This window comes from Sciurus carolinensis, chromosome 1, assembly GCF_902686445.1.
Source record: "Sciurus carolinensis chromosome 1, mSciCar1.2, whole genome shotgun sequence".
Classification (NCBI taxonomy): Eukaryota; Metazoa; Chordata; class Mammalia; order Rodentia; family Sciuridae; genus Sciurus; species Sciurus carolinensis.
The window spans coordinates 109322133-109345655 of NC_062213.1; the positions used below are offsets into that span (position 1 = coordinate 109322133).

Consider the following 23523-nt stretch of genomic DNA (forward strand, 5'->3'; position numbering starts at 1 on the left):
TTCTGATGCCATTCTCTCTTCCCATCTCCTTCGCGTAGTCTGTTCTTACACTTTTAGATCAGGGTCATCGCCTTTGCCTACATTGCATCAAAGACTGGGTTAGAGGCCCCCTGGGTGCTCGAGACTCCTGTGCATATCTACTATTGCTGCACTTAGCACATCCATGCTCATCATCTGCCCACTGGCCTCAAAGCATCTTTTAGTCAAGGACCACATTCCGGTCATCTGAGAATTTCCAGCTCTGTCTTAGGACTGGTAATGGTAACTGTGCACTAAATGACTATTGTGTGTGTGTGTTTTCTCTGAGCATTCCTATTAAATTTTAATGATTTCCCTGAAAGTTAGAATAGAGGCAGTTTTGGTGTGGAAATTGAGACCTAGAGTTGAGTGACTTGTGCCAGCTCTCAGCTGGGAGTAGAGTCTAAATCTAAGTCCCAGCCCATAGTTCCCACCTTTAGATAATACTACCTTCCATGACCTGTTTTTTTAACATCCAGAGCTGCCTGTACCTTTGGCCCTAGCTCACCTGGGAATGCTCAGTCAGTATTTTGGAGAGAAGAGGTGAACTGCACTGGGATGTGTGTGACAGGTCAGTGAGTTTATTTCTGGCAAGGGTTTTTTCACTGAGTGAAGGACTCTGGAGGTACGGTCCTCCATTGGAATGAATCTTTACTGGTAAGATTCCAGACACTCTGGCAACTGGTATAGGAAGTACTATCTAGAAATGGATGTTTTCATGACTGTAAAATCTCATAGTATAGAGATTTTTTTCTCCAGCTACCTATGTGGCCAATTCAGCCTTAGAGAAATTCTAAGTAGTCCTGAGGATCTAGCCACATTCTAGGTCTAAGGGTTAGAAAACATATTGGGGGATGGGCGGGGAGGAAAATGGGTGAGCTGGGGAGGGGAGAACCCTGGAAAAATGATCTTTTAGAGTAGAAGTCAAAGGTTACACCTATCTTCTAATAGGTTTGCCAAAAATATGGGCTACTGACAAAAACCTCACACCTGTCTAATCTAGGTTGCATGCAGACCTTTTAAGGATCTGAGCATAAATAAACAGGCCCCCTATGAAACAATGATGCCAAAAGTCTCTCATACAGACAGAATACTTATGAGGTGGTCCCTTGGATCTTCAAGGCAGGCTTTAAGCTCAGTTCTTTCCCATGGCAGAACTTTTTATTATAGCCTGGGGCTGCTTCCAGTTTTGTCACTGGAAGGGCTTTAGTCCTGTTTGACCCATAGTTGGGATGTTAACAAAGAACAGGAACTACCCTGGGGCGGCTAGCTATCACCTTCATGTAGAAAATCAGGGTTCAGAGCCCATGGACCCCAGACCAGAGTGTGCAAACACTCAACCCTATTTGGAGGGCATCTGGCAAAATGGAGTCTGAAAATGAGGTGAAAAGAGCACAGGACAGGGCCTTTATTGATCATTCAAAACCAAGGGAATTATATGGGACATTACCCTTGTATTTGCAGGTTGGCAAAGGCACCACAGAGACTCGACTGGAAGATTAAGACAGATTGCTTGAGAATGGCTTCCCCTGTGGTCCCCGCCCCACGCCCTCACAAACCTCAATGACTTCCTGAGAAGCGAGTCACCTTCATGACATAATTCAAGTGTTAATCTCTGTATCATGTATGCTGAATTTCTCCCAGCAGGAGGCATTTCTGGTGATTTAGAAGTCATGCTGGTGAAACACAGAGGTGGCTGGAGAGGGTGAGCTCACCGGTACTCAGCTTTCAGCTTGTTCCCCACTTTCTCTGCTGACTGCCACAGACTATGCCCTGTCTACCCTCATTTCTCTCCCAATTAAGCTCAGCCCTTTGTGGTGACTGCCTTACTCTTGCCCATTCCACTCCTCACCATCACCTCCTGAAAATATGGACATTGCAAGGGTCTCCTGGTCAGGACCTTGGAGAGCTCTGAACCCATCCAGCCTCCTTGGAAATGCAACCACTTCTAGGAGTGGCATTCTTGCTTGATGGGGCCTCCTAGGTCTGGAAATTTCCTTACCCTTCACTCCGAACTCCTGTCTTTGGACATGACCCAGGGGACCCAGGAAATAATGTGATTTTATAATTAAGAAACTTCCATCCTGTTTGGGGTTTTTATTTCCTCTCCTCTCCTATTTGCTCTATACTATTCACCTGCCTCAGTTTCTTGGGTAAGTGTGCTGACCTGCTTCTCGTGGACCTTAATTCTTTGGTTGGGTATGCAATGCATTCATTATTGTTTTGGAAGGAGTGGGATAGTATAGAAGGTAGAAAGCACGTTCATGACTTGAGATGAGAAAACAGTTCACAGGGACAACAGGGACAAGATAAATGACTGATGGACTGATTTCTTTTTAAGGATTCCTTCTGTCCTACCTATGGGCAGAGAGTGTTCACACAATCTAAATGCAAAATGTGTGGCACCTCTTAAGTTGGGAAAGCATGCATAGAGATGGAAAGATGTTAGGGAGGGGGAGGAGAAATTAGAAGCATGAGTAACCAGTTTCTAGGGCTGGAACTGGTCAGCTTGCAAATGCCTGTAGGCTGCAGGATGAATGAAAAAGAACTGTGGGAGGACAAGGGGTAGTGTGGGTCTGAGCCCATGGAACCTGATTACTGGTGTTGCCTGATGTTTAGTAACCAAGCACTTTATATATGCTCTACACATACCATCTCCCTTACTCCTCACAAAGACAATTTGAGAAAGATATCATTATGCCCATTTTACTGATAATAGGAGGGAGTGAGAGGTGATTTTAAGATGCATCAGCCTAGTGACAATAAGTCTTTCACCTTTGTATACATTGCATTTACAAAACACTTTCATATCTTCTTTTTTCATACAACAACTCTGTGAATCAAGAAGCAATAGCCATTTCCATTTTACAGGATAAATTATGCATTTCTGGAATGCACACTTTACTGACTACAGAGGAGTACTTCTCCACTCAGGAGTCTGTGATTTAGGTATTTTCTCCACAGAACAGGTGGGGTAAATCCCAATGAACACAGATTCATTGAACACAATGTCTGAGACCTCAGACCACTGCTGGGGCATCATATCCCCCAAGACAGGTCAGAAAATCGAAGTTAAATATTAAAATTGAGTCCTGGGAATATAGCTCAGTTTGTAGAGTGCTTGCCTGTCAAGCACAAGGCCCTGGGTTCAATCCCCAGAACCGTAAAATCTCTCCCTCTCTCTCTCTCTCTCTCTCTCTCTATCTATCTATCTATATATATATACACACACATATTTCTATAAAATACATATATACACATTTTATATTATATATTTTATATACATATATACATTTTATATATGTATACTAAAAGTAAATATATATACTAAAATTGAGACTCAGAAAATTGATGTCTCATATTTTTCTGATCCATCTCAACTATGGCTTCCTGTAATGCTTGCCACAACCCTTGATTGATATAGCATATAAGCTCAGAAAGATAAAGAGATTCACCAAAGATACACAGAGTAAATAGTATGAGACCTGAATGCAGGTCTTTTAGACCTTGGTGCAGGCCACTGGGCCATGTTGTTTCCTGAACAGCCAGAGGCCATATAATGGCCACAGTTGAATATCCTGAAAATAATGATTTTTGCTCTGGTGGGGCCAGCTTTAGTTATTGTGCTCATCCTTTTATTCCTTTTTCCTTTTCCCCTCTGCAACTGCCTCCATGGATATCCAGGGTTCTTGTGATGCCGGGTTTTCCTTGAGCCCTTTCTAAGCTGCCCTAGCAGGCCTGCCTCTCAGGCCACTCAGAGGATGCACAGATGCTGGCAACTGTGATCCAGGGCATAGCTGACTGGCAGTCACAGTCAATCCTGCAATTGAGTCTGGGTCTTAAAAAGGGGTGCACTTCTGCCTAGCCTGCCTCTCCCTCCACTGTTATTAGGTCTGGGGACTGGAACTTTCAAGACCATCAGATGCATACCATCTACAGCCAGAAATTTCTAAAGGATTTGTATTTTGTTTTGTGTTTGTTTCTGCTTATCATTACTGGGTTTTAAGACTCCAGATGTCTTTGGGGGCTCAACCCTTGATTGCAAGTAGGAGCAAAGTAAATGAGGCAGACGTTAGGGGAAGACAGGTGGCAATTAAGGATTTAAGATGAGTAAATGGGAAGACAGACATCTTACCCTCTTGCCAGGACTAAATTAAACATCTGCCTTGCCTAATAGTCCCTGTAGCATCCTAGAGAAGATTGAGAGGGGTGGGATGGAGGGTGTTTTGTTAATAGTAGAACTTTATTTATTTATTTATTTTTTACCATCAACATTTATTGTTAAGTGCTCCTAAACAGACCAGTCCTGGGTCAAGGACTTGTGCCTCCAAGAGGAATAGCCTGGGGGCCTGGGGTGGCTGCCTTAATGTGTTCCAGTGGCCCTGGGGTCTTCAGGTTTTCCCAAGACTTTCCAGGTCCAGATGTCCTTATGGGGTTTGGGCTGTGTCCAACTCAGAAGAGCTGCCTTCAGGGTGCAGCAGTACTTATGGGGACACATCGAGAGGCCATGTGCTTCCTCAGACCCTGCTAAGTCCATTATTGTCAGCATGTCACTGGAGGGAAACTGAGGCAAGAAGGTGGAACCCAGAGGAAAAAGTGACAGTGAGTCTGACAGTGAGATGGGCAGGACCAGCACTGTTCAGGCCCTGAGCCAGAAGGGGATAAAAGGGAAGCTTCCAGGTCTTTCTCCCTCCTGGGTGTCTGGAAGAATGAGCAGAGAGGAGGGGACTTTGGTCTGTCAGGGGTGAGTCCTGAGTAGCTCCTTCCCGGAAGAGGGCTGCACAGCAGGCAGGTTAGAGAGGGTGCCTGGACTGTCCTACAGGTTGACCCTTGGTCCCTGCCCTGGAGGGGACAAAGAGGAGGTGCCAGATGCCTCATCCCTGTTGGGTCTTCACTGAGCCTTCTTGATCACCCTCTGATTCTTCAGCATAATATAGGTGATGAATAATCCCACACACAGGAGCAGCAAGAGGCCTGCGGCCAGGGGTATGGCCGCACACTTGAGGCAGGAAGAACTTGTGGATGACATGCTCACTGTCTATGAATGGCAAGAAGATTACCCAGGCAGTATAGTAGGTGAAGATGATCAGGTTAACAGCGACGAGGCCGAGTCCCACCACCTGGTCTGTCCCTGTGGCCATTTCCCCCAAGCTCCTCCACCTGCACAGCTGGCCACATCCGGTTCCGGATCCAGCCCCGGATCGGGCCCCTTCCCCAATAGTAGAACTTTTGAAATAGATTTGCTAGCTAAATCTCAGGCTTTCTAGGAAGGTAAGCATGACACCTACAAATTTTGATATTTGTGTTCTTGCTTTTCAACATTTTTTACCGACCTTGACAAGTTGTTTAACCATTCAGTGATCTATTTCCTTATCTGTAAAATGGGCATAATAATGATATCAACCCATTAAGTTCACACATTAATTGTGTGAATTAAGTGAAAACTGAAAAGTTCTTAGAGCAGTGCTTGGAATATATTAAGCATACAATGATATTTTAACCATATTTATTACTATTTGAACATCTTTATTTAATTAACTGGGACTTTTAGAATAATGGTAAATAATACTGATGACCTCAGGCACCCTTCCATTGTTTCTGAAACTCATGGAGCTATGTCTAAGAAATTATCACCAAGTATGATGTTGGAGATTAGTGTGAGACCAAAATTCATTTATTACGTAAGCATTTTTCTCTACATAATTTTCTAAGACTTTTTAAAAAATACAAACACAGTCAAAAATAGATCTTGAATTTTACCTGATTTCTGGGTATCAAGAAAATCAGTTTCTCTCCTTTGATCTTTCAATGATTTGTTCACAGTGTAAATTATATGAATACATTTTCCAGTATTAAACTCTCTTTACATTTCTGAAATAAGCTTTACTTAATCATAGTGTATTTAAATATATAATATGGTTTCAATTTTTGTTGGTTTGTATCAGGATTTTTACTATTATAGATGATATTTGGTCAAGGTCTTCTTTGTACTTCAGTTTATGACTTAGTTTTGGGATATGTTGGTGCTACAGTTTGGATCTGAAATATCCCCAAAGGCCCATGTGTTAAAAGCTTAGTCCCCAGGGTGGCACTACTGGGTGGTGGTAAAGCCTTTAGGGGTGGGGCTTAGGGGAGGACAATAACTCATTGCAGGCATGCCCTCAAAGGGGATTGTGGGACCCTCCTCTTCCTCTCTGTGGTTTCTGGTGATGAGGTGGAAAGGTTTTCTCTGCTGCTCACTGGGGCCCTGATGCACAGCTTTGCCATGGGCCCAAAGCAACAGGACCAATCCATCATGGACTAAAAACTGCAGAGCCATGAGCCCAAATATTTTCTCTTTATAAACTAATGATCTCAGTTATAATTGACTAACACAGTTGGATTTATAAGATGAGTTTAGAAGGTTTAAATATTTTTGTAGTTTCTGAAAGAAGTTGACTAACATGGAAACCTCACTTTCTCTGAATGTTTGAAAGATATTAAAGTCTTTAATACCTTTAGGAGAAAAATTTACAATTTCTGCCATAGTTATTGTCTAGTTGAGTTTTTTACTTTGTAAGACAATATCAAACATCTATATTTTATAAACATTATTTATTTTGCTTAAATTCTCAGCTTTATTAGCAATCTCTCTTCTCAGTTTCCTTTTGGCCTGTGGTCAAGTTCATGTTCACACTTTTCCTATCTGCTTCTCTATCTTCTAACTAATTGCATTTGTCACAGACTTGTCTCATTCTGAATATTTCCAAAAAATGACTTGTTGGAGTTACTTTATAATTTGTTCAGTTTTCATCATTGTCTGCTTTTGCCTTTAATTTTTTTGTTCCCATTTTATTTATGTTTGCTTCTTTGCTACCTTCTTGAGTTGAATGCTAACTTGGATTTTTTTTCTTGTTTTATAATGAAAGCATTTAATTCCAGGATTTTTCCTTTGAGCAAAACTTGGGCTATATTCCATAAATGCTGGCATGTGATATTCATATTGTTATTTTCTAAATTATTGGCAATTGTGACTTTGGTTTCACCAAAGTTATTTAGAGATTTTTTTCATTTCAAAGTGGTTAAGGGCTTTTTGTATATGTTCAATTATTTTGTTCTTGATTTAAGTTTTATTATACTATGATCAAAGATGGTGTCCTATACAAGTTTTGCTTTTTAAAATACAGTGTACTTTCTTTAGGTCCTAACACATTGATGGTTTTACTAAGCATCCCATAAGACCAAGATTATGGGCACATTATGGTGAACACAATATTACTTGACTATTATGTTCAGATCGTTAAATTCCTTTTATTTGTTTATCCTTATTAAATTGAACATATGTTTCTCCTTATAATTATAGCATTTATTTTGGTTTATATTTCAGTGAAATATTACTTGGCACATAAAAGTTCTTGAGTATTATATCTTCATTGTCAATAATATTTTACCAATAAAATGATCCAAGAATATAAATTAATATAGTTTTTTGGGAGGAAGGTAAATTGGCAGTTATAAATTAAAATTTTTAAATGGGAACATCTTTTGATTCAATAGTTTTATTTCTAAGTATCTGTACATCAACAACATTTGAACATGTACACAAAGAAAAGATGTTTGTTACATCACTGTTCATAAGAGCAAAGACTTAAATCAACCTAGAGCAAAGTTTTGCTTAAGGGAAAACTTGTAAAATTAAGTACCTGAATTATCAAAGAAGAATAATAAAAATAATTAAAGTTAGAATTTAAATAAAGAAGTAAGAAAAGGAGAAGCAAAACAAAGTAAGTAAATAAGAAAAATGTAATAAAACCAAGAGCGTGTAGAGGAAGAATTGTACAATAGTGATTGTGGATAATACCCAGGTAACCTAAAGGAGAGAAGAGGCAGGAGCAGACAGATTTCAGACCACAGTGTAGATGTGCCCCATGGAAGGAGCAGGGAAGGAAGGAGGATTAGGTAGGAAGGACCTCGGACAGATGTGTAGCCCAGAGGAGTGTTGGCCACCAGTCCAACAGGGGGCAAAGATTACCCATAGAACAATTCTGCATTGGGTAGGAAGGTTCAGGTAATAGGATCCTTTGTATGTTAGCCAGTGGCTAAGTGTGACTTGGCTTGAATGATGCTGCTGGATCTGCGGACTAACTATACTCCTCATAGAAAGTTTTGTTGAAGGAAGACCTGAACAGCTCATATCCATAGTTGCCATAGGCCATGCTTTGAACTGCTGAGATCCATTTCTCCGAACAAGTTGGGATAGTAGATTTTCCGTGTTTCTCATGAGCCTCTTTTCCTAAGAATAAGAAGGTTATTAGCCCCTCCATAGTGCAGTTAGTTTTCACCATCCACCTCTGACACTACCCATTCTGTTACTCTGCCTATCACATCAGCACTTTGGTGGCTCACCTTGGCATGTGATCCTTACTCCTGAGAATCCTGAACCCTAGGAACTGTATCTTCTTTGATTGGTGTTGCTTTGTTTGTCCTTTCATAGTCACAATCAGTCATTAGACACTGAAGTGAAACACCTGAGTTGCTCCGTTATTCTCCCTGTCACCATGTGTATCAACTACCCTATCGTTGCCAACCATACCTATCAAGGTGATGATTCTTTTCCTCAGCTTCCAGTATCTGTAAGTAAAGGGTTCAAAGTGACCAGGAAAAAGCAATAACTTGTAGTTCAGTAGGAACTTTACCATGTCTCCTAACAAGAATTGCCTCCTTTGGAGACTAGGGCCTCTAGTCCTGCAAAGCCAAGAATTGTAGGGATGGTAAGCCCCCAAATCTCCCATTGGACCAGGGATCATGGTAGTGAATTCATTCCTGCTTCTACCCTTTGGTACAGACTCAGAATTCTTCCCTTTTTGTGATAGAGTGATATAGTAGTCTCTGATTTGGTGCATATACAGCATCCTGGAAGGTAGCACTCTATCTTTGAAGAATATTGCTTCCAAGCTTCAACTATGTTTTCCTTCAGCAGGCCAACCCAACATTCTCTCTTCTGAATAGTATGATATATATCATGAGATAGTGAATCTCATGGATATGACTCCCTCTTCTCCAGGGACAATGATAGGTGCTTTCTGGGGGACAATGATAGGTGGTGCAAAATAAATCTCAGTAGTGTCCACTTCCATATACCCCCCATAGGCCTATATCCTGGGTCTTTTTCAAGTGTTTTTCCTTGATTAGCCTTTGATACCAGCCAGGCCATTTATCACTTTCCATGTACATGTAATTTACAATATTCTATGGGATGAGCAGATATTCCAGACCTCCTTAGCCTATATTATGACAAAGGGTAGGAGAATAACAGTCTAGGGGAAAAAACTGAAATTGAGTATGGTCTGTTCCACGTGAGTGTGAACTGTTTCTGTTCTCTTTCTTGGTCAGTGCAGACAGATGTACTTGTCAAATCATGAGAGAATATTAAATTCCTAGGACCTTATTACTCTGCTCTAGGAACAATGTCACATTTGACACAGCATTTGTGACAGGGACCACCACTTGGTTGATCCTGTGGGAGTTTACACTCATTCCTCAGGGTCCATCTAATTTCTTTTGGGGTCAGGCTGGTGAATCAGGTAGAGATACAAAGGGACCATCACTCCTGCATCCTTTAAAGATAGCATTATTCTTTGTCGTTTCTCCCAGATTGCCATCTTTCCTTTATCCTGGGGACATGGCCATCTCATCAGATCATTTCCAAATTTGGAGATTGGTTTTGCAAGAAATTGACTTTTTATTCAGGCAACTGATCTCCCTCTCCTGGTCACACATTTTTACTCTTTTGGTTGTATGTATTCAGCAGAGCTTTATTGGCTGCCCATCCGTTTTGCCCCCAGGGACACTGTGTTCTGTTAACCATCTCCATAATTCTCTATAGGTCAGACTCCCTTGGCTGTCACTCTGACTTTGCCAGTCATTATGGAAATTGAAACTTTTTGGCTTCTGGTGGGTAAATGTTGTCACTTGACTTCTATCACTTGGTGTAGGGGTATTTGAAGGGCATTCTCCCTATTGCCATGCAGCCAGGCTCTGTGACCCCGTCTACCAGCATCCCTGGCCTGTAGAGGGGAGCCACAGCTGAACTTTACAGTGTTTCAGGTACCCATCTCACCAGGTCACTCCTAATGGCCTGTGCCTGCCCAACTCACATAATCCTTAAGTGGTTTCTGGCCTTACTTTTCTGAGCCTTTTTAATCCCTGCCTCCATCTGTCATAGCAATTTAGAAATTTCAACTTTGCTCAGCATAAGCCATCACTCTCTCCAGGCTTCTATGAGCCACTCTAGTAGGTAGTCTGCCTCCCAAACCCTTGATGGAGTCCTTACCAGGGCATTAAATCTAATTTCCTGAGAGAACACCCCTAAGTCGATGAACCCTTGTTTATCCAGTCTTACGTCCCTCGAGCATGCAGCCTAAGAATTCAATCCCATGAGCACTTTGGCTCCTGCCTGAATGCATTAGCTAATTCTTATTAGAGTATAATATAATCTCTTTCCTCCCTTATTAGGCCCAGCATTTTCCTTGCCAGTTAGACTGGGACTTACCTCTAGTTATGAGATCTGGCATCCAGGAGGAGGTAGGGAAGGCCTCTGCAGGGTGGTTTTTTCTTTTTACCTTGTATGAGAGAAGCCTCTGCAGTACTGTTGCATAGTTCCAACTCTTAATAGGGAAGGGGGGCTATTCTGCAGCCTCTGAAGGTTTAGAGGAATCTACAGAGACCCACTCCTCTGAGATATTCACCCAGTTCTCCTGAACCACTTTTAAGGGACCTAGGTTTCCCCAGTATAGGCCCTGACTTTCACATATAAAACTGCCTTGATTGAGTCACAAAATCACCTTTGAACCTTCCTGGTCCAAACTGTGATCTTGAGTTGTATCCATCCTCCCCACTGCTGAAGATGAGATCCTTTATCAAAGAGGCCCTGTGTTCTCAACTTAGTTTTTTATTGCTAACATGCTTAGGATGTCTGTAGGGCATCCATAGCAACTTTGTAATCATCAGCTGACCCCACCGGCCTTGTGTGCCTTGCTTTCCAGGTCACCTTGCAAGATGCCAGGATGCTCCCCTGCCCTGCGGTATTCTTTTAAGTCACCTCTGGTGAAAATTTTAGAAAAGTTTACCACTACTTTGTCCCACAGACTACCCATGGTCCCACATAACACTCAACAGAGTCCTCCTTTTCTGCCAAACAGTGAGTGGTCCAGCCTTAACAACCCATGTCTACCTTTGTTTTCTTGGATGATTTCTGATACCAATAATGTCATTTGGGTGCCAAGATGAGGTTAGAAATGCAAGAAATTAATTGGAGTTATGCTCATGAAAGATAAAGGGAAGAGAGATCTGCAGTAGGCGGCAAAAGTTTTACCCATGATAAAGAGTGGTTTTGTGAATGAAGAGGAGGAAGGAAGACTGGACAGAAAGAGCCACTGAGGCTGACCGCCAGTACCACAGAGAGATTTGGTACAAAGATTGCCCACAGAGGAGTTCTGCATTGGTAACTGTACTGCAGCAATGGCTTCTGTGCTTAGTGATTGACTGGTTGCTGCCTAGGGAACATGAACTTGACTCTCAGAACCGCACCTCAGCTGCTACAACTGACACACCACATGGTCACAACTATGATTTAACAAAGCCTTCAAAGTCTTATATTTGTCTGTGAATCTGTGAGTATATACATGCATAAAGGTCTAGAAATATATGCACCAAATACTTCTTAGGGATTAGTTAGAGATTACTTCTTAGGGATGGAGTAGTAGAAGAATGGAAGAAAACATTTTCATGTTTTATTCCATATATTTCTACGTTCATTTAATTTTTAAAATAATCTGTTCTCATAATAATTTTGTCTGATTAAAAATAAGTAAAAATGTAAAATTAACCTCTGCCTCCAATTTGATTGTTTTTCTTAAATTCTGTTTTAACTTGTATTAACATCCCCCCTTTGCTTCTTTTATTTGCATTTAACAGATGCCAATCTTTTTACTTTAAACCTTTCTGCACTATTTTGTTTTAGGTGTCTCTCTTCTAATAATACATTATTAAAAATTTAAAACTCAACCCTGAGATTCCTTTTTGGTTTTTGAAAGGAATTTTTAATTCATTTGCTTTTATTGTTACAGGTAATATATTTAGGTTTACTGCTATTGTCTGGTTTTATGCTGTAGCCAATGGGTTCTTGTTTGCACACAACAGAAGCAAAGTCTAACATAAGCAGAAGAGGAAAGTCTCAGAGGAATATCTGGAAAGAGGAAAACAGGTTCTCAAAATCAGCAGGAACTGTGGAAGGTAAGACACAGCCAAGATCTTGACATAGATCATGACAGGACATGTAGCTACACTCCTGCTACTGCTACTCCTGAATTTCACTGTTGTTTTGGATTTTGGGTACTATGCTCCTGGACTCTTGATGTCATAGTAGCCACCCCTAAATAATCTCTGCCTGCACTTACACATGTACCACTTCTTCAACTTTCAAAGTCTCGTGCTAAGCATCTGACTGGCTGAACCAAGATGGAAGCCTGGGCTAGGAAAATGAAATGACCCTCAGCTTCTAGGAGTCAGGAGCAGACCTGCCAGATGCTGAGCAGCCAGGAAAAATAAATATCCACCATGTACACTGAAAGCACCCAGAAACCACTCCAGACGGGGGAACTCACGCAAGAGATTTTATTAAGTGGACAGGCAGAGTGTCTCCCTGCAGGGAGAAGGAAAAGGAAAGGGAGGGAGGAAGGGAGGGAGAGAGAGAGAGAGAGAGAGAGAGAGAGAGAGAAAGAGAGAAAGAATGAGGAGGAGAGAGAGAGAGAAAATGGCAGGGGAGCTATTCTTAAGTAGTGGAATTTCACGGGCTAATAACAATGGACCAGTGGCTGGCGAGGAGGTTCGCAGGCTAACAATCTGGACCAATTACTGACTAGGAAGTTGGCAGCCTAGCAATCTGGGTTGTAAAGTGGTGTGGGGGAGGGAGAATAATGGCAGCAGTAAAATAGCAGATCTGATGCCAATATACACATTTATTGTTCATGACCTCCTTTTCCATCCTTTGGTGTTTGGACTAATATTTTGCTCTTTGCTTATCATTTTCATTGTTTGAAAGCAGAGAGACCATATTAAATTCTCTTAAAGTTTAAAAATGTACTTGTTAGTTTTCAAAATGACAAAAATATGAAAACATTTCACTGAATGTTTTAAGTCAACAGTGAAACATTATCTTTCATTACCCTCTATTTAAGACTAAAATTTTATCAATTCCTTATTCTTTTCCCTCTTCTAACTAGTTTAAACATGTGTGTGGTCATTTTTCCCCCTAACTTTCAGTTTTGTCCTTTGCCTCTATGTTCAAGGAAGATTTTTCAAAATTATCTTTCAGGTTATGATTTCACTTCCCACAATAAAGTTTCTCCTTACTAACTCCAAAATAGACTCTAATCTCTAATTCTTCTAATACATACATGTATGTACATCTATGTGGGTGTATATATACACAAGTATGTATGTACGTGCATGTATATGTATGTATATATGTATATATTTCTTTCAAATTCTTCCATATATCACACATCTCTCTTAGTCAAGTTATTTTGATTTCTTAAATTAATTTCTGAGTTTTGTTTATGTCTCTTAAAGGTGTTGTATTTTTGTATTCTATAAAAAGTCTCAGATAACTTCTGGAAATTTCCTTCTGAATCCAGTAGTATATCATTTTCAGAGGTATAGAAGTAGAATGATGAAAATGGTTATTGCATAAGTTATTTGGAAATAGATGTGGTAGAATTTAATTTTTTGTCTTGAAGTACTTTCAATAGTTTCATTGTATTTCTAATAGAAAAAGATTGATCTGCTCACCTCTTGGCCCTGCCCATCCCCTCACCTGGGCTTCTTGCCTCTGGCCGAGTCTTCTAGATAATATTGGCCCCATACTTCAGGTTTCTTATCAGACATTTTCTCTTGCTCACCTTTAGTGAAGCAAGATCTTGCAGGCTTGGTGTTTTAGGGTGTGCGCATCACATCCCACTGGAGCAAGTCAGTGAACACAATGATATACATGATTTCTGGTCTAATTCTTAGCAACACAAGCTCTTGGGCTCCATATACTGGTTCTCAAATGTGCTGTACTATTAAACACACTAGATCTCACTTCCTTGTTTTATGTGTGAGACCACTCTGTGCTCCAAGTTGGTCTATAATGTCTAGTAATTAGTTGTTATATACTGCTAGATTTTGAGCTATAATAGAGCAGGGTTTATTTCTATTTCATTTATTGCTCCAATACTTAGCACAGACTTAGCACATAGTAGGTACAAAATGAACATTTGTTGACATGAATAAATGGGAAGTTATGATTAGCAGTATATTCAGCTATCAAGGTTTTTCCTGTTGCTGACTCCAGATACAACCTTTTTCTTAAGTGTACTAATAGAATCTATTGGGAGCTAGAGAATGACAGGTATATCATGTTTTCTGAACTTTTCATATCATTTCTGTTTTGTGAATACATCAGAGTCGACTATATTCTGTAACAAAAGAACTTCAAAATCTCATTGTGGTAACACAGTGAAAGGTCATTTCTCATATCACAGTACAGTGTGTGCTGGGGTTGAGGAGTGAGATCAGGGCTAGTTCTGAACCACTTACTCATAGAGAGATCTGGTTCCTTCCATCTGGGTCTCCATTCTCTTTGGAACTGACTCCATTCAGTCTGAGGATAGAGGACCATGCTCAGGAGGTTTTTATGGACCAGTTGAGGGTTGCCCATTGTGTACATGTTCCATCAACCAGAACTCAGGCACACAGATATACCTGAATGAAAAAGAAGCCTATAAAATATAGTCTCTTTGAGGATCCAGGAAGCAGAAGAAAACACAGATGTTGAGAAGCAGCAGGCTCTGCCACAGTGAGGCAAAACCTCCATGTGATGTGAGGTTAAGCCTAGGAAGGTTCTTAAAATTCCAATTCTGATTGCCACTTAGGAAGCAGAGATTCCCTCTAGATTTTGTCATTAAGTTGTCCATCAGTCTTAGTTTTCAGTGTTGTGAATTTTTATCCTTATCTATGTTTCCATGGGTATTTTAATAGGAAAGTTGATAAAGGCTTCACCAGGGAATGCAAGCCAGATACAATTTTTAAAAAGCAAGGTCTTCTTGAATCCTTCTTGGTAGTTGTCTTATTTTATGTTACTTCCTCTAGGACCTAATTGAAGGATTGCACATTTATTTCCAGTAAGGTTCATTTTATTAGAGTCAGACCATCATTTTAGCCTGTCAAGAATTTTTGTATCCTGATACTATATCCTCTGATTAGGAGGGTCTGGAATTCCCAGGGTAAATGTTGGCATTTCTCTAGGCTACTACCCGTACAACCCAGAGCATTCTTTTTGGATATGTGGACATGAGGGGAAGTGGGAAGGGCCAGTCACTTTTTAAAGACTTGGTAACTGACTGACCAAAGCATTCATATTAACTCTTCAATCTTGTAATTCAGCTGCCCACCACCATCTCCTGCCTTGGTTGGTTTGTTTGGTGATGTTGTTAAAGAGTTGCAGAGAGAAAATGAGCCCTAGGCAAGGAAAGGGATATGAAATACCAATTGTTGTGTGTGCCTCTAAGGCCAACCTGTGTACCCTTCCTTCTTTGTTCTGGTTGCACTATGGTCAGATTTCTGGGGCTATTTATCATCTTTTCTTAGATGGAGAAGACTGTGGACCTTGCCCTGCAGGCTCTGGTTGGATAGTGAACACATTTGAATTGGAAAGCCAGTGCTGAGAATGATCTCTAATTTAATGCATCAACTAGGCCACAGTATCCAGATATTTGTCCAAACACTAGTCTAGATGCTTCTGTGGTGGTATTTTTAAAGATGAGATTAACCTTTAAATCAGTAGACTTTGAGTAAAGCAGATTACATTAGTAATTCATAATATGAATGGAACTCATCTAATCAGTTGAAGACCTTAAGAAAAAATACTGATTTTTTTTTTCCCCAAGGAAGATAAAATCCCGCCAGCAGCTGCCTTTGTAAATGAAGGCAATCCGGAATAAGAAGCAGCATATGGAGTTGATCAGATGTGGGGTAAAGTTCTGGGTCTTTCTGTCTGTATGAACTTGGATTAATTTCTTAACCTCTGTTTATCTCAATTTTCTCATTGGCAAAATGGAAATACTATTACTTATCCTTCAATTTGTTAAGGATTTTGAAATAAAATATTCAAAAAGACAAGTCTTTAGTAATTAATAATTGCCTTTCAACAAACAAAAGCAGTATTTCCTCTTCCTCCTCATCCTTCTTCTAAAGATAATTGAAGAAAAATTCAGTGACCAGGAGTGCAATGTCCATGGGAACTCTGCCCTTCTGCTTTGGAGGTTCAGAGTGGGTAACTCAGTTACTTACTGCAGAGCACACAAAGGAGAGTGTGTGCAGAGCCTAGGTAGGCACCAAGGCAAGAGATAGGTGGCAGTAGTCAGACTAGGCTACTGTGACCCTTTCAGCATTCTTGTGCTTAAAGTTAAGGTTTTTGTTGCTGTGACCAAAATACCTGGCAAAAACAACTTAGAAGAGGAAAGATTTATTTTGGGTTCATGGTCTAAGAGGTTCAGTCCATAGTCAGCTACTCCAAGGCAGAAACATCATGGCAGAAAGGTGTGGTGGAGGAAAACTGCTCAGCTTATGGCAGCTGGGGAAAGAGATGGAGAGAGGGAAGGGGAGAGAGAGAGAGAGAGAGAGAGGGAGAAAGAGAGAGAGAGAGAGAGAGAGAGAGAGAGAGAGAGAGAGAGAGAGAGAGAGAGAGAGGAGAGAAGAAAAGAGGAGAAAGGAGAGAGGAAATCCAGGGACAAGATAGAGTCTCTAAGAGCAAGCCTCCAGTGACGACCTTCCAACCATGCTCCACCTGCCTACAGTTACTAAATAGTAATACATTCAGCTTTCAATGGATTAATCCAGCAAATGGATTAATCAACTGATGAGATCAGAGCCCTAATCATTGCCTTAAATTTCCTCCTTTGAACCTTTCTGCACTGGGGACCATGCTTTCATCATGAACATTTGATGGAATATTTCAGATCCAAACCATAACAATTCTTGATACTATATTGATTGCTACTTTGTCCTAGATTCCTAAATCACATGCTAGATAACCCTCTCCTATCCCATGTGTTATGGATTTGACCCTAGATTGAATGATAGGAGGAAAATTGTTTTGAAAATTCAAGATTTACCTCTGTTCCTGCAAATATTTGGGAAGATCTACAAGGAAGACAGCAGGAGGATGGATGGATGACCCCTAAAGGACCTGGTTGCCCTTCTTTTGGTCTGATGAAAGGAGATAATGTTTATTGGCCCCAATGAAAGATTCTAAATAATTCATTAAAATCTCACCACCTGAGGGTGGGGATGCTAATGAAGGGGAAGAGTCATTTGCAAATCAGATCCAATGTGAATTCCTCTGGTTCCCATTGGAGAAGATACAAGTATCTTGTGTGAGCTGAGTGGCCTTATGGAAAACCCAGTCTCATAATCAAAGTCTCTGTAATTTAGTCTCAATTACTTCATTGTGTCCCACTGAACCAGCCAGATGCAAAAATTGCCCTGCATTTGGTAAATTACTCACCCCCCCTGAAAGAACCTCACTAAAGGAATTTCACTCCATTTTCCATATGCTGCCTCTTTTTATTTTTCCCTGAGAGATGATTTCCTAATTGGACCACTGTTTTCTCCTGCAACCTTGAGGACCCAGACAGAGCTCAAGGAGGGAAGCACTGGCAGAACGTTTCCTGCTGTAGATCAAGATCTTTGCACCCAAATGAGTGTCACAGTGACTGGGATGTGGTTAGAGTGGGTATGCTTACCTTAATGCTGGACCTTCGAACAACCTAAATGTCAGGAGACTTTGAACTTTGGCTCTCTTTAAGTTGACTTTCTTTCTGAAAGGACAGAAACATAATTTTAGCTTCAATAGGTGTTGACATTGAACACCTATTGACAGACATCAAATAGGTTACTTCTTGTTTTGTCAAAGATATTAGGTAGCCCCTAAGCTGGGTATTAGGCTCTTAGGGAAAACATGAGAAAACCTTTCTTCTCAATCTAGTTCTCCAAAGGGTTAGCAGGCTATAAGATCTGTAGCCAGATGCAGGATTTTATAAAAGGATGAAGGATAAATTAGGCCAAGTTTAGCACAGCAAATGTTAATGAGAAATCATGCAATCAGTACCAAGAGGTGCCTAGGAAGTTCCTGACTATTCTTGTGCTGTGAGTAAACTCTTGTATACTCAGTTTCTTTATCTGTGAAATGGGGGAACCATACTTGCCTCACAGAGCTGTGAAAATCAAATGAGACGCACTTTGTGAAATGTACTTTGTAAATGCTAACAAGCTTTACAAATATAAGTTATTTTGGGTTAAAATGAAATATTAGACCAAAGCTTTGTTTGCTACATTCCTCTCACTTCTCCTGATCCCAGCTACTTAGAGCAAATCTCTTGGCCCTGAAGTCAAATGTCAGAAAAGGTCCCCACTGTGCTTTGTGAGTTGCAAAACAAATCCTTCTTCAAGGGAAAGAGGCCTGTTCTTTTTTTTTTTTCCTCCCTCTGCATGGAGAGCAGTGATAACTCCAATTGATAGGTGGGCAGTTTTGCAGTTTAAAAATCTGCTTTTATGATGGTGGTGATGGTTCCACAACTCTGTGAACAAACTGGAAACCACAGAGTTATGCACTTTAAATGAGTAAAATGTATGGTATATGAATTATATCCAGGTAAAGCTGTTCCAGCAATAAGTGAATAAATAAAAATGAAAAATCCACATTCAATATGCTTCCTCACATGTATCTTAGCAATGATTCTTAAGGCATACTTCTATATAGATATATGTCCCTATGTCTATATATTCTATATAGATATCTTTGATACACAAAGATACTGTATTAATCAGGGTTCTCCAGAGAAATAGAACCAATAGGAAAGATATATTTTAATAGCACACACACATGTATATATAAATAATCTGGATATATTTATTATATAATATATTGCTATAGGTAATGCATACTACATAATATATACCATATAATAGTATAAATAATATACGTATATTTTACATAATATACATTTTCTCATATAGCTATATTTTTAATAAAAGATATACATTATATAATATTGCATAATATGCTATATATAATATGTAATACACACATATATATTTTATATTATATATTAATGATATAAATTAAAGCCAGTAGATTTATCTATATCTATACATGATATGTAATCTGTATAAGATATATTTTACATATTATTCTTTATATTGTATACTGTGTATACTTTTTTACATATATTCTGTTGGTCTATAGATACATTCACATATAAATATAAATACACATACAGATTATAAGGAATTGGCTCTTGCAGTTATGGAGGCTGAAAAGTCTGGGATCTGCAGCTGGACACCTAGGAGAGCTGGTGATACAGTCTAGTTCAAATCTGAAGAAATGAGAATCAGGAGAGCTGATAGTATAAGATCTAGTCTGAGTTTGAGTCTGAAGGTGGGAAAAAACTAATGACTCAGTTCAAAGATAGTGAATTCTCTTACTCCATATTTTGTGAATTCTCTCTTATGTAGACCTTTGTTTTATTCAGGCCTTAAATGTATTGGATAAGTTCTATCCACACTGGTAGGGCAATCTTCTTTACTCAGTCTACTGATTCAAGTGTTAAAATCATCCAGTCACATCCTCATAGACACTCTCAGAATAATGTTAAATATTTGGTCACTACATGGTCCAGTCTAGTTGACACATAAAATTAACCATCACAGATGCTGAAGTTCAGAATTATACAGCATTTAAATGATAGACCCAGGATCTGAATGTGAATTTTCTTAGATTCCACTCTTTCCAGTAGTGTCAACCGTACTGCTCTGCCTCTCTGTGCTCACACTTAGTTCGATGATCAAAGGGGAACTCAGATGCAGAACAGTTTGCACAAATCAGTCCTACTGTTTTAGGAAAATCTGACATCCTGAAGAAGAATCAACTACACAGCCCAGAAATTAATGGTTTAGCTGCACTTGAGCCGCATTAAAGGGTGAACACAGATTGTCTCAGGAAACTCATCTACAATATACAAGATCAAGTTCTAGTCAACAAAGGTCTCCATAAATCTGTGGTCTGAGATTGCTGTTGGTGGTTGTCATGACAGGGTTGTATAAAGATCAATTCAGGAATCTTCTTGGAGGAGTTGGCCCTTGAAATTTAAGAATGGGAGAAGGTGGAGTACCAAGGATTCCATAATTTAGGATGATGATGATTCAAAGAAAAGAATTGAGAGTGGGGTGAAAGCTTGTGTTACCTGCTCTACTGCCGATGAATATTCCACTATGCAAGTAATATAAACTTGAAATTTATGTTATACTGCTCAGCTTTGGTGAGTGAGAGTCCATTATCTCTATCTTTGCTACCATATTTACCTTGTTAATGGGCTCATTGTGCCAGGACTGGAGTGGCTAAAGAGCTGCTTGGGGACAATCACAGGATAAGGCATTTGGTTACTTGATTATTGAAAGTCTCCTCTGTGGTAAGTACATGCTGGAGGGTGGGTTGTAACTTGAACACAAAGGTCTACATTCTTTGTTCCCACTCCCTAGTACTTAGTCCCCTAATTTTCTGATCTTATTCCTTCTTGACTCAAACTAACCAGTTAAGTCATTTACCAATGAGAAGGAGTCTCTGTGTTTGCATGTATACACATATACACAAAGATACACATATACACACATACACAAAGATCTCTCTCTATATATATATAGTATTATATGTACACACACACACACACACACATATATATATAAAACATCTTTTTTTTGTCATTTCTCCCTCCTTCAAATAAATGAGCAAGTATATGAAAATGAAAGTTCATTTTTAGTTAGTGCCAGTATGTTGTTTTCAGTCATCTGTAAACCTGGTCTGAATTTTTTTCTCCTTCATCAGTTGGTCATGAGAACCCATGAGACCATAGGTCCATTATAGGAGAGACATCAGTGCATTATAGAAGACATGGGACTCTGGGCCACATGTTCATATGATTTATTTATGTATTTTGAGCCCACTTGGATCTGATTCCAAAAATATAATTTCTATTAGATAGGTAATTGCTGCTGTGATCACCCAACCTTATGACTTGGTGAAACTGGTAATTTCAGCTCATGACTAGGTTGGTATCTCCTAGTCAGACATCTAGTTTCAAAGACTTGAAAAATGTAAGGGCGAAGGTCTCATCATATCTTCATTTAATTTTCTTGGTATTACTTCGTAGCTCCTGGTCAGGCATCTAGTTTCTGTTAGGGAGTGCAGTAGTAGCACACAAGAAGCTATTTTCAAATGGAAATTAGTTTTCTGTTATAGAAGTTATTGCCTTTTCACAGAACTATAGAGTACTTTAACTTTCCAATTAGGGCTTGGCAATAGGAGCAACCTTACCTAGTATGGATAACTCAAACACCATTGGCTATACTGAATCATATATCCCCAGTAGGGTTATTGTGCCAATGGGGCTCCTGCAGAATTCTCTCTCATTTTTGGCCTTATTTGAAACTGGCAGACTTCTGAGTCATTTGAAATTTTGGTCAGTGTGGTATAGTCTACCCCCAAATCCAAGGTCCACTAACACTATGACTTTTTTCTTTTCTTTCTTAACCAGTGAGCCACATCCCCAACCCTTTTTATTTTATTTTTATTTTGAGAGTCTCACTAAGTTGCTTTTGGCTTTGCCAAGTTGCTGAGGCTGGTCTTGAACTCGTGATACTCCTGCCTTGGCCTCCTGAGTCACTGGGATTATAGGTGTGCACCACTGCACTCGGCATTATGCCTTTTTCTTAATAGTAGGAGGTACAAATCACTGCAATTTGTCCTTTGCATTAGCAGTAATATCCTGATGTGCTCCAAACCACTGTGCTCCTAAAACTTCACCAATATGTCAGGTCTCTCAATCTTCCTATGTTTCATTTCTTACCCTTTAATATGCATATATTTTACTAGGGCATGTAGAATACTTGTCAGTTCTTGCTCACGAAGTCCATTGAGCAAGATACCATATTGAGGAATATAACATTATTCTACAAAATTCTAAGATGATAGAGATTCACATGGGCTTATTGTGATGGAGAGAAAGAAAGTTAATATAGTTCTGGAGAAAGACAACAAATGCATATTGCTTTCTCTGCCATAGGCAAGTTACTACATTTCATCTTCTTATTGATGGGGCTTGAGAAGTATGCACTTGCAATTCAGTAGTTACATACCTAGTGCTATTAGATTTTCTCAATGAAGATATTAAATCCACCACAAAAACTATGATTGGAACTACCACTTCCTTAAATTTATGGTAGTTCAGGAAAACATTGCCTTAATTCATTAGGATTGGCTTTTCCCCCTCTTTGTTTTATTTATTTATTTATTTATTCATTTATTTATGCAGGGACCACATAGGTAAGCAAAATAAATGAAGATATGACAAGACCCACACCATTATATCTTTTAAGCCTTTGATAGTAGTGCTAAATCTGTGATTTCTTCTGGACTGAGCTTCTGTTTACTACTTTGGTAAGAGTAGAAAGTGAAAAGTTAGTCAATTTCAGGGACTTCTACTTGGCCATTATTACCATAGTGACCCTTATTTCACAGGTCAGAGAATGGAGGTGAGGACTCAACTGCATCTATCCTTATTGTACACTTGGAGACCAGAGATATAACCCTAGAAATATGTCTGCAGATTCAGTGAACTTGTGAGATGGACTAAGGACAGGATTCTATTTATCACCTGGCATTCCCTAATTTACTTCTCTAGCTTTAGGACTGTGATGACATTTTAGGTCCCTTGGTCAGAACTAATATCAAACAGTATCAGAACCCATACTGAACTGTTCTTGAAAAGTCAGGGTAGTCTCCTGATTATGCACTGGCAAAGGACTACATGTTCCTATTGAGAATGATCAGAGAAATATTTAGCATGCATGCTTGCAGTGTCATTGCAGAGTCCTTCCTAGAGCAAACTCAGTCTTCTCTTGAATCTGGTCTTTGAGGATATGTACTACCTTAGATCAAGAGAGTAAATAAGGGACCATGTGTTTTCATTTTGATGGTTGAATGATTTTTTATAGACACAAGTTGAGAATCATCCCAGCTGGTTCTAGAAGCATTGTTGCCTGTTGGTAGGGTGAAGTCAGTTCATATCAGTTCACAAGGACTTATTGTACATATCTCTTTCCAACTCAGGGTTCAGTGAAGTCAGATTTGTAGCTTGAAAATGGTCATGGTGGGAGTATTTATACTATGGAATTTGGAAAATGCTACAAGTAAAGGTTGTCTATTTTTTGAAGTCAGGGTAGTCTCCTGATTATGCACTGGCAAAGGACTACATGTTCCTATTGAGAATGATCAGAGAAATATTTAGCATGCATGCTTGCAGTGTCATTGCAGAGTCCTTCCTAGAGCAAACTCAGTCTTCTCTTGAATCTGGTCTTTGAGGATAAGTA

At 39.6% G+C, this 23523-nt stretch overlaps 1 protein-coding gene across 1 annotated transcript; it reads right to left on the bottom strand.

Annotated features, from left to right (window-relative positions):
• Positions 1-4829: 4829 nt before the first annotated feature.
• Positions 4830-5159, bottom strand: LOC124988879 (dolichol phosphate-mannose biosynthesis regulatory protein-like). The gene is given in 2 exon segments (XM_047558731.1): positions 4830-5018; positions 5020-5159. Coding segments are annotated over 2 exon segments (249 nt in total). The 3' UTR covers positions 4830-4909.
• Between the last annotated feature and the right edge of the window lie 18364 nt (positions 5160-23523).